General features: G+C 37.9%; 1 protein-coding gene across 4 annotated transcripts in view; it reads right to left on the bottom strand.

Annotated features, from left to right (window-relative positions):
• MICU1 (mitochondrial calcium uptake 1) overlaps positions 1 to 12,141 on the bottom strand; it is a 223,862-nt gene that overhangs the window by 175,061 nt on the left and 36,660 nt on the right. For all 4 annotated transcript variants that reach the window (XM_065893771.1, XM_065893768.1, XM_065893769.1 and 1 more), the window contains one exon: positions 9,804 to 9,978. In XM_065893771.1, coding sequence (XP_065749843.1) covers positions 9,804 to 9,978 — 175 coding nt within the window. The remainder of the gene's footprint in view (positions 1 to 9,803; positions 9,979 to 12,141) is intronic.

The following is a 12,141-nucleotide window of genomic DNA, read 5'->3' as shown; positions in this document are numbered from 1 at the left end:
GGCCAGGTGGCTGGCACTTCCCAGATCCATGCCTTCAGCCAGCCAGCCAAAACCCCCTCCCCACACCCCCACCCTGTGCCTAGTGACCCTACCCTAATGCCGCAACCCAGCTGGGCTCACACTATCTGCCCTGGGCATTTTACTGCGTCCAAGACCCTTGCTCCTACCCACAGCTGTAGCTCCAGAGACAAGGGTCCTGATCTACCCCCACTCTGAGTCTGCTTGGATGGAGCCTCTCCCAACCCCCATTTTTCATCAGTTTCCCCTGATGGCTTAGGGGGCTCATGTGAAGGGAAGTCAGCATCGAGATGCAGCCTCTGTTTCTGGAGCCTCTTGTAAAGCTCAGAAGATCCTGGAAAGGGCCCAGACCAACTTGGATAAAAGAACCCCCAATCCATCCCCAAAATTTGTGCCTGGGAGAAATAGGTCCCTCTCAGCTCTACAGTTCACAGTCCTGACAACTACAACCCCTGGAAAAAAAGTAAAGAACCAACGTCAAGATGAAAGCAGCCAACATGTGGCTTCCAAGGTCAATTCTACTCAGGGCCATTCCAGCCTGCAAGAAAGGGAGAAAGGGCATTGAAAAACCTTGTGGGAGATATTGTATGCCAGGTCTAGAAGTGGCTAACATCACTTCTATTCAGTGGAAAACTAGCAAACTAGTAATATCCATTAAAAAAGGTAAAGTAAAAAAACAGGGCTCAGGGTCACCTTTAGAAATCTGAAATGGCATGATGTTAACTGACCTAGGGTACACCATGAGCAAAATTTTGTAACCAAAACATGTTATGTTAGAAGAATGCAATGGAAAGAGCAAGGGTTTTAGAGTTACACAGACTTATATTTGATTCCTTCTATTATAAGTAACCAGCTATACTACTTTAGACAAGTTACTCAGTTGCTTCAAGCATTAAGTATATATGTAAGCATACGTGTATATGTGTGTATATACACACATATATGTACAAACATACACACATTTACATGTGTGCATATGTATGTACATATACTATGCCTGGAAGACAGAAAATGCTCAATAAATGTTACTTTCCTTCTGTTTTTCATTTGTTCTGCTATGTGTGTAATAAGTAAACTTACTTGGGTTTCCTAATCACCTAAGTTCCTAAGGATTTTGTTTGGTATATAGAGCATATTTTATGTCTTTTATTATTCATGTTCACCTATCAATCAATTTAAAAGTATTTACAGTTGTACTGAACCAAATAATTTGGCTTCTTAATATGAAGATGCCATTCCAAATCCAAAATAGAGACATCAGAAGCTCCTGAACTCCCCATCTCCCATGGATGCACCAAATGTACAGCTATACATGGAGTATTTCCCTCTGAAAGAAATCCAGAAACTAGCTGAACAATGCCTATACATTGGGTTAACGAGAAAGTCCCGACATCAAAACTGGTAGGAAAGACTGAGACACACTCTTGTCATAAATCCCACCTCTAGCACAGTGCCATACAAATGGGAGAGAACTCTCAACCTCCAGCTTCTCCCTGAGCAGTAAAGGGTTGGATGCCGCATCTAGCACCCCAACTTGTAAGACTCCCACTTGAAGGATGGGCCCCCAAAACAACTACTATGAAAGCCAATGGGACTTGCATCCATGAGACCCACAAGACTACAGAAAACAAAGAAACAGTTTTTAACAGGCTCTGGAGAACTCAGAGTATCTGTTGTCCCAGGGATCAGTGCAGAGGAAGAAGGCAAAAAACACCTACCTCCCAGTCTTCCCTTGAAAAAGGTCTATTTGCATTATTAAAAGCTGCTGCGGGAAGGTCAGGCTTCTAATTTAGCACACATCTAAGGGCTGGCTGACATCCTCCATGGGGACTGGGGAAGAGAGTGGATGCCTCATCCAACTTCTCCATATAGCCTACTCCAAGTTGCTAGGATCTCCCTGGAAGGAACTTATACACACGTCTGCACCTCAGCATTATTAGCTGTCATCTGAGGTATAATTCCCTGAATCACCTGGCTCTGCAAGTCAACAGGGCTTGCATTCCTGAGTCCCACAGGACTGTAGCAAAAAAAGAAGCAGATTGTAATGGGTGCAGGAGCACAACCCTATGGCTATACACTTGGGCCAAGCTCAGGGAAAGCAGACAAAAACCCCCATCTCCCAGTTTCTCCCTGGAAATGGCTTAACTAGTTAGTTTCCCAGATGTTTCCTGAAAAGCCAGCTTCCAATCAACACGCATCTAAGTGCTGACTGTGATCCTTTGCTTTGGGACACTGACAAGTCTTGGCACACTCTCAACTACAGGGAGGCACCAAAAACAAAGAAGACAACTTGGACAATCAAAAAGGTTTTAGAGACAATCAAGGGCTTGGGCCAGGCTAATTGGCAAGGTTCATCTCCTACATGAGACCATTCTGCCAAGACAGGGAGAGATGGCTGTTTCAGCTAAGGACTAGAAACCAACACAGAAAGTCTAGGAAAATAAGGAAACAGACAAATATGTTCCCCCAAAATAACAAGTTAAAACTCCAGAAACAGACCTTAATGAAACAAAGGTAAGTGATTTCCATGATCTAGAGTTCAAAATAACACTTATAAAAGGATGCTCACCAAGGTCAGAAGAACAATGCATGAACAAAAAACGAATTAAAACACAGAGACAGGGACTTCTCTGGTGGTGCAGTGGTTAAGAATCTGCCTGCCAATGCAGGGGACACAGGTTCGATCCTCGGTCTGTGCAGATCCCACATACCACAGAGCAACTAAGCCCATGCACCACAACTACAGAGCCTGTGCTCTAGAGACTGCAAGCCACAACTACTGAGCACATGTGCCACAACTATTGAAGCCTATGCGCCTAGAGCCCACGCTCCACAACAAGAGAAGCCATCACAGTGAGAAGCCCGCGCACCACAACGAAGAGTAGCTCCCACTCACCACAACTAGAGAAAGCCCACATGCAGCAACAAAGACCCAATACAGCCAAAAATAATAAATGAATAAATAAATTTATTAAAAAATAAACAAAAAAACCCCACAGAGATAGAAATGTACCAAACAGAAATCACAGAACTAAAGAATGCAATAAATTAACTGAATAATTCAATAGAAGGGTTCAACAGCAGACTAGATCACATAGAAGAAAGAATAAGTAAACTCAAAGACAAACAGTGGAACTCATACAGAGGAGCCAAAAGAATAGAGAATGAAAGAGAATAAAGATATCTTAAGGGACATATGGAATACCATCAAGTGAACCAAAATACACATTAAAGGGGTTGTAGAAGTAGAAAGAACAAGAAAAAGGGGGCAGAGTGGGAGAGGGTTGGATTGGGAATTGGGGATTAGCAGATGCAAACTGGTATATACAGAATGGATAAACCACAAGGTCCTACTATATAGCACAGGGAACTATATTCAATATCCTGTGATAAACCATAATGGAAAAGAATTTGAAAAAGAATATATATATATATGTGTATAAATGAGTCACTTTGCTATACAGCAGTAATTAACATAACATTGTAATTCAACTATACTTCAATAAAAAAATGAATTAAAAATAAAAATTACAAAAAAAGAAAAAGGGGGCAGAAAACTTATTCAATGAAATAATGATGAAAACGTCCCTAATCTGGGGAAAGAAACAGACATCCAGATCCAGGAAGCCTACAGAGTTCTAAACAAGATGAATCCAAAAAAACACACACTGTCAAAGTTAAAGGCAAGGAGAGAATCATAAAAGCAAGAGAAAAGCAACTTGTTATATTCAAAGGAACCTCCCATAATACTATCAGCAAATTTTTTCAGCAGAAACTTTGCAGCCAGAAGGGAAGGGGATGATATATTCAAAGTGCTGAAAGAAGAAAACAGACAACCATGAAAACTCTACCTGGCAAAGTTGTGATTCAGCATTGAAAAAGAAATAAAGACTTTTCCAGATAAGCAAAAGTGAAGGGAGCTGCATCAGCACTAGACCAATCTTACAAGAAATGTTAAAGAGCTAATTAATTCCTCAAGCAGAAACAAAACTGTAATAATTATTAACAGGAAAACATGTCAAGATATAAAACTCACTGGTAAAGGTAAATATATTCAGAATGCTCTAATTTTTAATAGTAGTGGGTAAATCACTTCTAACTCTAATATGAAAGGTAAAAGGAAAAGGTATTAAAATAATTACAATAATTTTAAAATGGACATACAATATAAAAAATATAAATTGTGATATGAAAAACATAAAATATGGGGGGAGTATATAAATATAGAGTTTTTGTATATGTTGGATGTTATCAGCTTAAAATACATTGTTATAAATATAAGGTGTTTTATGTAAACCCCATGGTACACACAAAGCAAAAGCCTATACTGGAAACACAAAAGACGAAAAGAAATCTAAGCATATCATTGCAAAAAATCATCAAATCACCAAGGAAGAGAATAACAGAGGAATAAAAGGACAGAGGAATTACAAAACACCAAGAAAACAAATAACAAAATAGCAATCATAAGTGCATATTCATCAACAATTACCTTAAATGTAAATGGACTAAACTCTAAAATCAAAGACACATAGTGGCTAAATGAATAAAAAAAAAATCCAACTATATGCTGCCTACAAGAGACTCACTTCAGCTTTAAGGACACACCCAGACTGGAGGGAAATAATGGAAAAAGATATTCCATGAAAACACAGCCAACAGAAATCAGGGGTAGCTAAATTTATATCAGGAAAAATAAACTTTAAGCCAAAGACTGTAACAAGAGACAAAAAAGAGAATAATATAATTATACAAGATAAATTCATAAGGAGGATAAAACATTTGTAAACAGTCTTATACCCAACATGAGAGATCCTAAATTTAATAAAGCAAATATTAATAGAACTAAAGGGAGGAAAAGACAGCAATATAATAATAGAAGGGAACTTTGATACCCCATTTTGAACAACTGATCATCTGAATATAAAATAAATGAGGAAACATTGGACTTGAACTACATATTAGACCAGATGAACTCAAAGACATTTACAGAAAATTCCATTCAAAAGCAGCAGAATACATATTATTCTCAAGTGCACATGGGACCCTCTCCAGCAGGGATCACATGTTAGGCCACAAAACAAGGCTTTATAAATTTAAGACTGAAATCATATCAAGTATCTTTTTTGACCATAATGGTATGCAACTAAAGTTCAACTACAAAAGAAGAAAACTAGAAAATTCAAAAATATGTGCAGATTAAACAACACATTCCTGAAAAACCAATGGGTCGAGGAAGAAATGAAAACAGAAATCAAAAAGTATCTTAAGAGGAATGAAAGTGGAAACACAAAATATCAAAACATGGGATGCAGCAAAAGCAGTTCTAAAAGGAAATTCATAGCAATAAATGCCTACATTAAGAAAGAAGATTCTTGGATTGGAAGAATCAATATTGTCAAAATGCCTATACTACCCAAGGCAATGTACAGATTCAATGCAATCCCTATCAAATTACGAATGGCATTTTTCACAGAACTAGTACAAAAAATTTTTACATTTATATGGAGACACAAGAGACCTGTGTCTGTGTGGAGACACAAAAGACGGAGCTGGAGGAATCAGGCTCCCTGACTTCAGGCTATACTACAAAGCTACAGTACTCAAAACAGTGTGGTACTGGCACAAAAACAGAACTATAGATCAATGGAACAGGATAGAAAACCCAGAAATAAACCCACGCACCTATGGTCAATTAATCTATGACAAAGGAGACAAGAATACACAATGGAGAAAAAACAGTCTCTTCAATAAGTGGTGCTGGGAAAACTGGACAGCTACATGTAAAAGAATGAAATTAGAACATTCTCTAACACCATACATGAAAATAAACTTAAAATGGATTAAAGAGCTAAATGTAACACTGGACACTATAAAACTCTTAGAGGAAAACATAGGCAGAACACTCTTTGACATAAATTGCAGCAATATCTTTTTTGATCCACCTCCTAGAGTAATAAAAACAAAAATAAACAAATGGGACCTAGTTAAACTTAAAAGCTTCTGCACAACAAACGAAACCATAAACAGAACAAAAAGAAAACCCACAGAATGGAAGAAAATATTTGCAAACAAAGTGACCAATCAGAGATTAATCTGCAAAATATAAAAAGAGTTCATTCAGCTCTGTCAAGAAAACAAACAGGGAATTCCCTGGTGGTCCAGTGGTCATGACTCCACACTTTCACTGCCAAGGGCACAGGTTCAATCCCTGATTGGGGACCTAAGATCCTGCAAGCCACATGGCATGGGGAAAAAAAAAAATCGAAAAATGGGTGAAAGATCTAAATATATATTTCTCCAAAGAAGACATACACATGGCCAAAAAGCACATGAAAAGATGCTCAACGTCACTAATTATCAGAGAACCGCAAATCAAAACTACAATGAGGACCTCACACCAGTCAGAATGGCCATCATCAAACAGTCCACAAACAATAAATGCTGGAGAGGGGGTGGAGAATAGGGAACCCTACTACGCTGTTGGTGGGAATATAGATTAGTACAGCCACTATGGAGAACAGTATGGAAGTTCCTTAAAAAACTAAAAATAGAGCTACCATATGATCCAGTAATCCCACTCCTGGGCATATATCTGGAGAAAACCATGGTTTGAAAGAATACATGCACCCCAATGTTCACTGCAGCACTGTTTACAATAGCCAAGACATGAAAGCAACCTAAATGTCCATCAACAGATGAATGGATAAAGAAGATGTGGCACATATACACAAGGGAATATTACTCAGCCATGAAAAAGAATGAAATAATGCCACTGGCAGCAACATGGATGGATGTGGAGATTATCATACTAAATGAAGTAAGTCAGACAGAGAAAGACAAATTTCATTGATATCGTTTATATGTGGAATCTAAAAAAAATGACACAAATGAACTTATTTACAAAACAGATTCATAAACTTAGAGAACAAACTTACGGTTACCAGCAGGGAAGGGTTGGGGGGAGGGAGACACTGGGAGTTTGGAATTGACATGTACACACTGCTATATTTAAAATAGATAACCAACAGGGACCTACTGTACAGCACAGGGAACTCTTCTCAATATTCTGTACTAACCTAAATGGGAAAAGAATTCGAAAAAGCTTAGATACTTGTATATGTATAACTGAATCACTTCGCTGTACACCTGAAAGTAACACAACAGTGTTAATCAACTATACTCTAATATAAAATAAAAATTTTTTAAAAAGATAAGAGATAACAAGTGTTGGTGAGGGTATGGAGAAAAGGGAACACTTTTGCACTGTTGGTGGGAACATAAATTGATTCAGTCACTATGGAAAACAGTACAGAGGTTCCTCAAGAAATTAAAAATAGAACTACCAGGCTTCCCTGGTGGGGCAGTTGTTGAGAATCCACCTGCCAATGCAGGAGACACGGGTTCGAGCCCTGGTCCAAGAAGATTCCACATTCTGCAGAGCAACTAAGCCCATGTGCCACAACTACTGAGCCTGTGCTCTAGAGCCCGTGCTCTAGAGCCCGTGAGCCACAAGTACTGAAGCCCGCACACCTAGAGCCCGTGCTCTGCAACAAGAGAAGCCACCGTAATGAGAAGCCCACGCACCGCAATGAAGACCCAACACAGCCAAAAATAAATAAAATAAATAAATTTATAAATTAAAAAAAAAAAGAACCATATGACCCAATAATCCAGCTTCTGGGTATATATCCAAAGGAAAGGAAATCAGCATCTCAAAGAGATATCTGTACTCCATGTTCATTGCAGCACTGTTCACAATTGCCAAGGTACGGTAACAACCTATGTGTCCATCATGCAATCTCAAGGGACTCCAAAGACCCAAAATAATTTTGAAAAAGAAGAACAAATTTGGAGGACTCCAACTTCTTGATTTCAAAACTTATTACAGTCATAAGAAGAATGTGGTACTGGCACAAAGACAATCATACAGAGCAGACAAATAGAAAAGAAAGCCCAGAAATAAACCCTCAGACACATCATCAAATGATTTTTACAAGGGTGCCACAACCGTTCAATGGAGAAAGGACAGCCTTTTCAACAAATGATGTTGGGAAAATTGGATATCCACATGCAAAAGAATGAAGTTGGGGGCTTCCCTAGTTGTCCAGTGGTTAAGACTCAGCGCTTCCACTGCAGGCGCGTGGGTTCAATCCCTGGTCAGGGAAATTCTGCGTGCCACAAGGTGCGGCCAAAAAAAAATTTTTTTTCTTAATTAAACAAAATTCGTAAAAACGGGATATGGCTTCCCTGGTGGCGCAGTGGTTAACAATCTGCCTGCCAATGCAGGGGACATAGGTTCGAGCCCTGGTCCGCTAAGATCCCACATACCGTGGAGCAACTAAGCCCATCTGCCAAAACCCGTGAGCCTATGCTCTAGGGCCCACGAGCCACGACTACTGAAGCCTGCACGCCTAGAGCCCATGCTCTGCAACAAGAGAAGCCACCCCAGTGAGAAGCCCGCGCACCGCAATGAAGAGTAGCCCCCACTTGCCACAACTAGAGAAAGCCTGCGCACAGCAATGAAGATCCAACGCAGCCAAAAATAAATAAATAAAAATTAAAAAAAAAAAAGGCATAGAAAAAGAGTACATTTTTAAATAGGTTCTTGGGGAGACAAAATGACACATGAAATGGTTACCCATTCACTGAGACTTTAGTGAAAGAAATAAGAACTATTTCAGATATAGATTAGAAAGGTTTTATAACTACTAATTAAGTAAATTACACTGATCGCTTTCATTTTTTCTGTGAAGCATAAGATATAGTCATCTGCTAAGCAGAAAGTGGGAGCAGAAAATGGAAGATTCAAAAATAAACATTTACTTGGGTCATTTATGCCCAACATTGTAAAATGTAAAGTTTGACTATAAGTGAAGCTGATTGCGCAAGATAAATTTGAACTTTCCTCAAATTCACTCAGGGCAAAAGATTAAATAAATGTATCATTTTGGAAAAAATGGCATGACAGATAATTAAGTTGTGATACATAACTTTTGTTCAAATTCAGTTTAATCAGAAGTGGATTTGGGAAATGAGAAGACATATTTAACAGCTTCATCCAAATAAACAGAAGATCCAAATTTCTCTTGCTTGCAGTTATACAGCACCCCCAACACACACAAAGTAACTCAAATTATCTTGTTGCACTGATTAGCTATATTTTAGCAAGTAAAGGTAATTCCCTGAATTTCAATGCAAAATGTCTAAGAAATTCAACCTTTTGACTTTTCATCACTGGTCTGCTGAATTCAAATGCCCAATATCATAGGCATTATTACAGAGGAGCTAAACTTTTCTCAGGTAAAACTGTATAACAGCATATTGTGTTTAAGATATAAAATGCTGAAATTATGTTGAGTTTACGCTGTCCTCAAAATTAGTTGATTTTTTGGAAATATTTGTATATTTCCAAAGAGATTTTATTCTGCCTTCACAATTTGGCATCATGACAAATCAGTATATCACAGACTCAACTTCACATACATGAAAACATTCAGAACCAGAAAGATCTAAAAAGCAATAATCACCTTAGGTGGTTGAATTGAAAGAACAAAGAAAATACATGTTAATCCTGATTACCAATCCTAGGTCCTTTTCACTATCCCAATTAACTTCACATTCAAAGAGTACATTTGCCTTAGAACATGATGGAAAATAGCAAAGAGGTGAATAACTTCAAAGTGAATATAAGCCATCTGAAATATATGATAAAAGACTCAACAGCATTATTCTAAAATAGAATTAACTATAGTTCTAATAATTTATAAGACTGTGTTCCATACTTTTCTGTCTCTGAATCCAGAACGTTTCTTCTTTTTCTCTTCTGGATACGGCTCAAGACAAATATCTGAAGCCTTTTTTTCGTGGTTACAATCTTCCCCTTCATCTTTACTCTTCCCTTTATCACCAAGTTCACTCTTTAGGTTGTTTACAGATGGTGGAGATTGTGCAAGGGCCCTGGATATTAAAAAAAAAAATCTATCAATCAAGAAGGTCCATCATATTAAACAAATAAAGATTTTCAGATAAAGCTAAGCAGGAGCAACAGCAATGAAATTTGTGAAAAGTTCGACATGAACAGGTTCCTCAAAAAATTAAAAGTAGAACTAACATATGATCCAGCAATCCCACTTCCGGTTATATATCCAAAAGAACTGAAAACAGGGTCATTCAGAGATTTTTGCACACTCATGTTAATAGCAGCATTATTCACAATAGCTAGAACGTGGAAGCAACCCAAATGTATATTGATAGATAAATGGATAAAGGGAATATGGTATATCTGCATAACAGAATAATATTCAGCCTTAAATATAAAGGATATGACACCAAAAGCACAGGCAACAAATCAAAAACAGGCAGGATTACATGACACTAAAAACCTTCAGCAGAGCAATAATCAACAAAATGAAAAGACCATCTACACAATGGAAGAAAATATTTGCAAGCCATATTTAATAAAGGGTTAATATTTAAAATTTATAAAAGGAACTCTTACAACACAATAGCAACAAAATAAATAACCTGATTAAAGGTGCTCAACATCAATAATCATCAGGGAAATGCAAATCAAAACCACCATGAGATATCACCTCACACCTGGTAGGATGGCTTTGCTCAAAAACAAACAAACAAATAACAAAACAAAAACCCAAAGGATAACAAGTGTAGGCAAGCATGTGGAGAAAAGGGATGCCTGGTACACTGTAGGTGGGAAAGTAAATTGATACAGCCACTATGGAAAACAGTATGGAGGATACTCAAAAAACTAGCAATAGAATATGTTAAGTTTTCTAACTAGAATATGATTAAGCAATCCCACTTCTGGTTACACATCACAAGGAACTGAAATCAGGATCTCAAAGAGATATATACACTCTCATGTTCAGTGCAGTATTATTCACAGTAGCCAAGATATGGGAGAAACCTAAATTTCTATCAATCAACACAGAATTTGCAAATTAAGCGACTGACATGGGATTAATCTCCAAAACATAAAAACAAACAACCCGGGACTTCCTGGAGGTCCAGTGGTTAAGACTCTGTGCTTCCATCACAGGGGGCAGGCACAGGTTCGATCCCTGGTCAGGGAACTGAGATCCCACATGCCACGTGGTGGGGAGAAAAAAAAAAAGTATCTCTTTAAAAAAAAAACAAAACGGCTCAAGCAAAAAATGGGCAGAAGATCTAAAGAGACATTTCTCCAAAGACATCCAGATGGGCAACAGGCACATGAAAAGATGTTCAACATCACTAATTATTACAGAAATGCATATCAAAACTACAATGAGGTATCACCTCACACCTGTCAGAATGGCCATCATCAAAAACCCTACAAAAAATAAATACTGGAGAAGGTGTGGAGGAAAGGGAACCCTCCTACACTGTTGGTGGGAATGTAAATTGGTACAGTCACTATGGAGAACAGTATGGAAGTTCCTTAACTAAAAATAGAGCTACCATATGATCCAGCAATCCCACTCCTGGGCATATATCTGGAGAAAACCATAATTCGAAAGGATACATGCACCCCAGAGTTCACTGCAGCACTGTTTACAATAGCCAAGACATGGAAGCAACCTAAATGTCCATCGACAGAGGAATGGATAAAGAAGATGTGGTACATAGATACAATGAAACATTACTCAGCCATGAAAAAGAATGAAATAATGCCATTTGCAGCAACAAGGATGGACCTACGGATTGTCATACTGAGTGAAGTAAGTCAAAGACAAATATCATATGATATCGCTTATATGTGGAATCTAAAAAAAAAGAGTACAAATGAACCTATTTACAAAACAGAAATTGAGTCACAGATGTAGAAAACAAACTTATGGTTACCAAGGGGGAAAGTGGGGAAAGGCATAAATTGGGAGACTGGGACTGACATATACACACTACTACATATAAAATAGATAACTAATAAGAATCTACTATATAAAGCTGAAATATAGTTGATGTACAGTAAGTTACAGGTATACAATACAGTGATTCACAATTTTTAAAGATTATACTGCAGGATGGTGAATTTTATGTTACACATATTTTTTACCACAACAACAAAAAAAAATGCACTGAAAGAAGAAATGTGAGCCCAAAAGAATCACAAACAGGTAT

This window comes from Phocoena phocoena, chromosome 16 (assembly GCF_963924675.1).
Source record: "Phocoena phocoena chromosome 16, mPhoPho1.1, whole genome shotgun sequence".
In the NCBI taxonomy this organism is placed as follows: domain Eukaryota; kingdom Metazoa; phylum Chordata; class Mammalia; order Artiodactyla; family Phocoenidae; genus Phocoena; species Phocoena phocoena.
The sequence above is the reverse complement of the archived record's forward strand: the minus strand, read 5'-3'. Positions and strand labels throughout refer to the sequence as shown.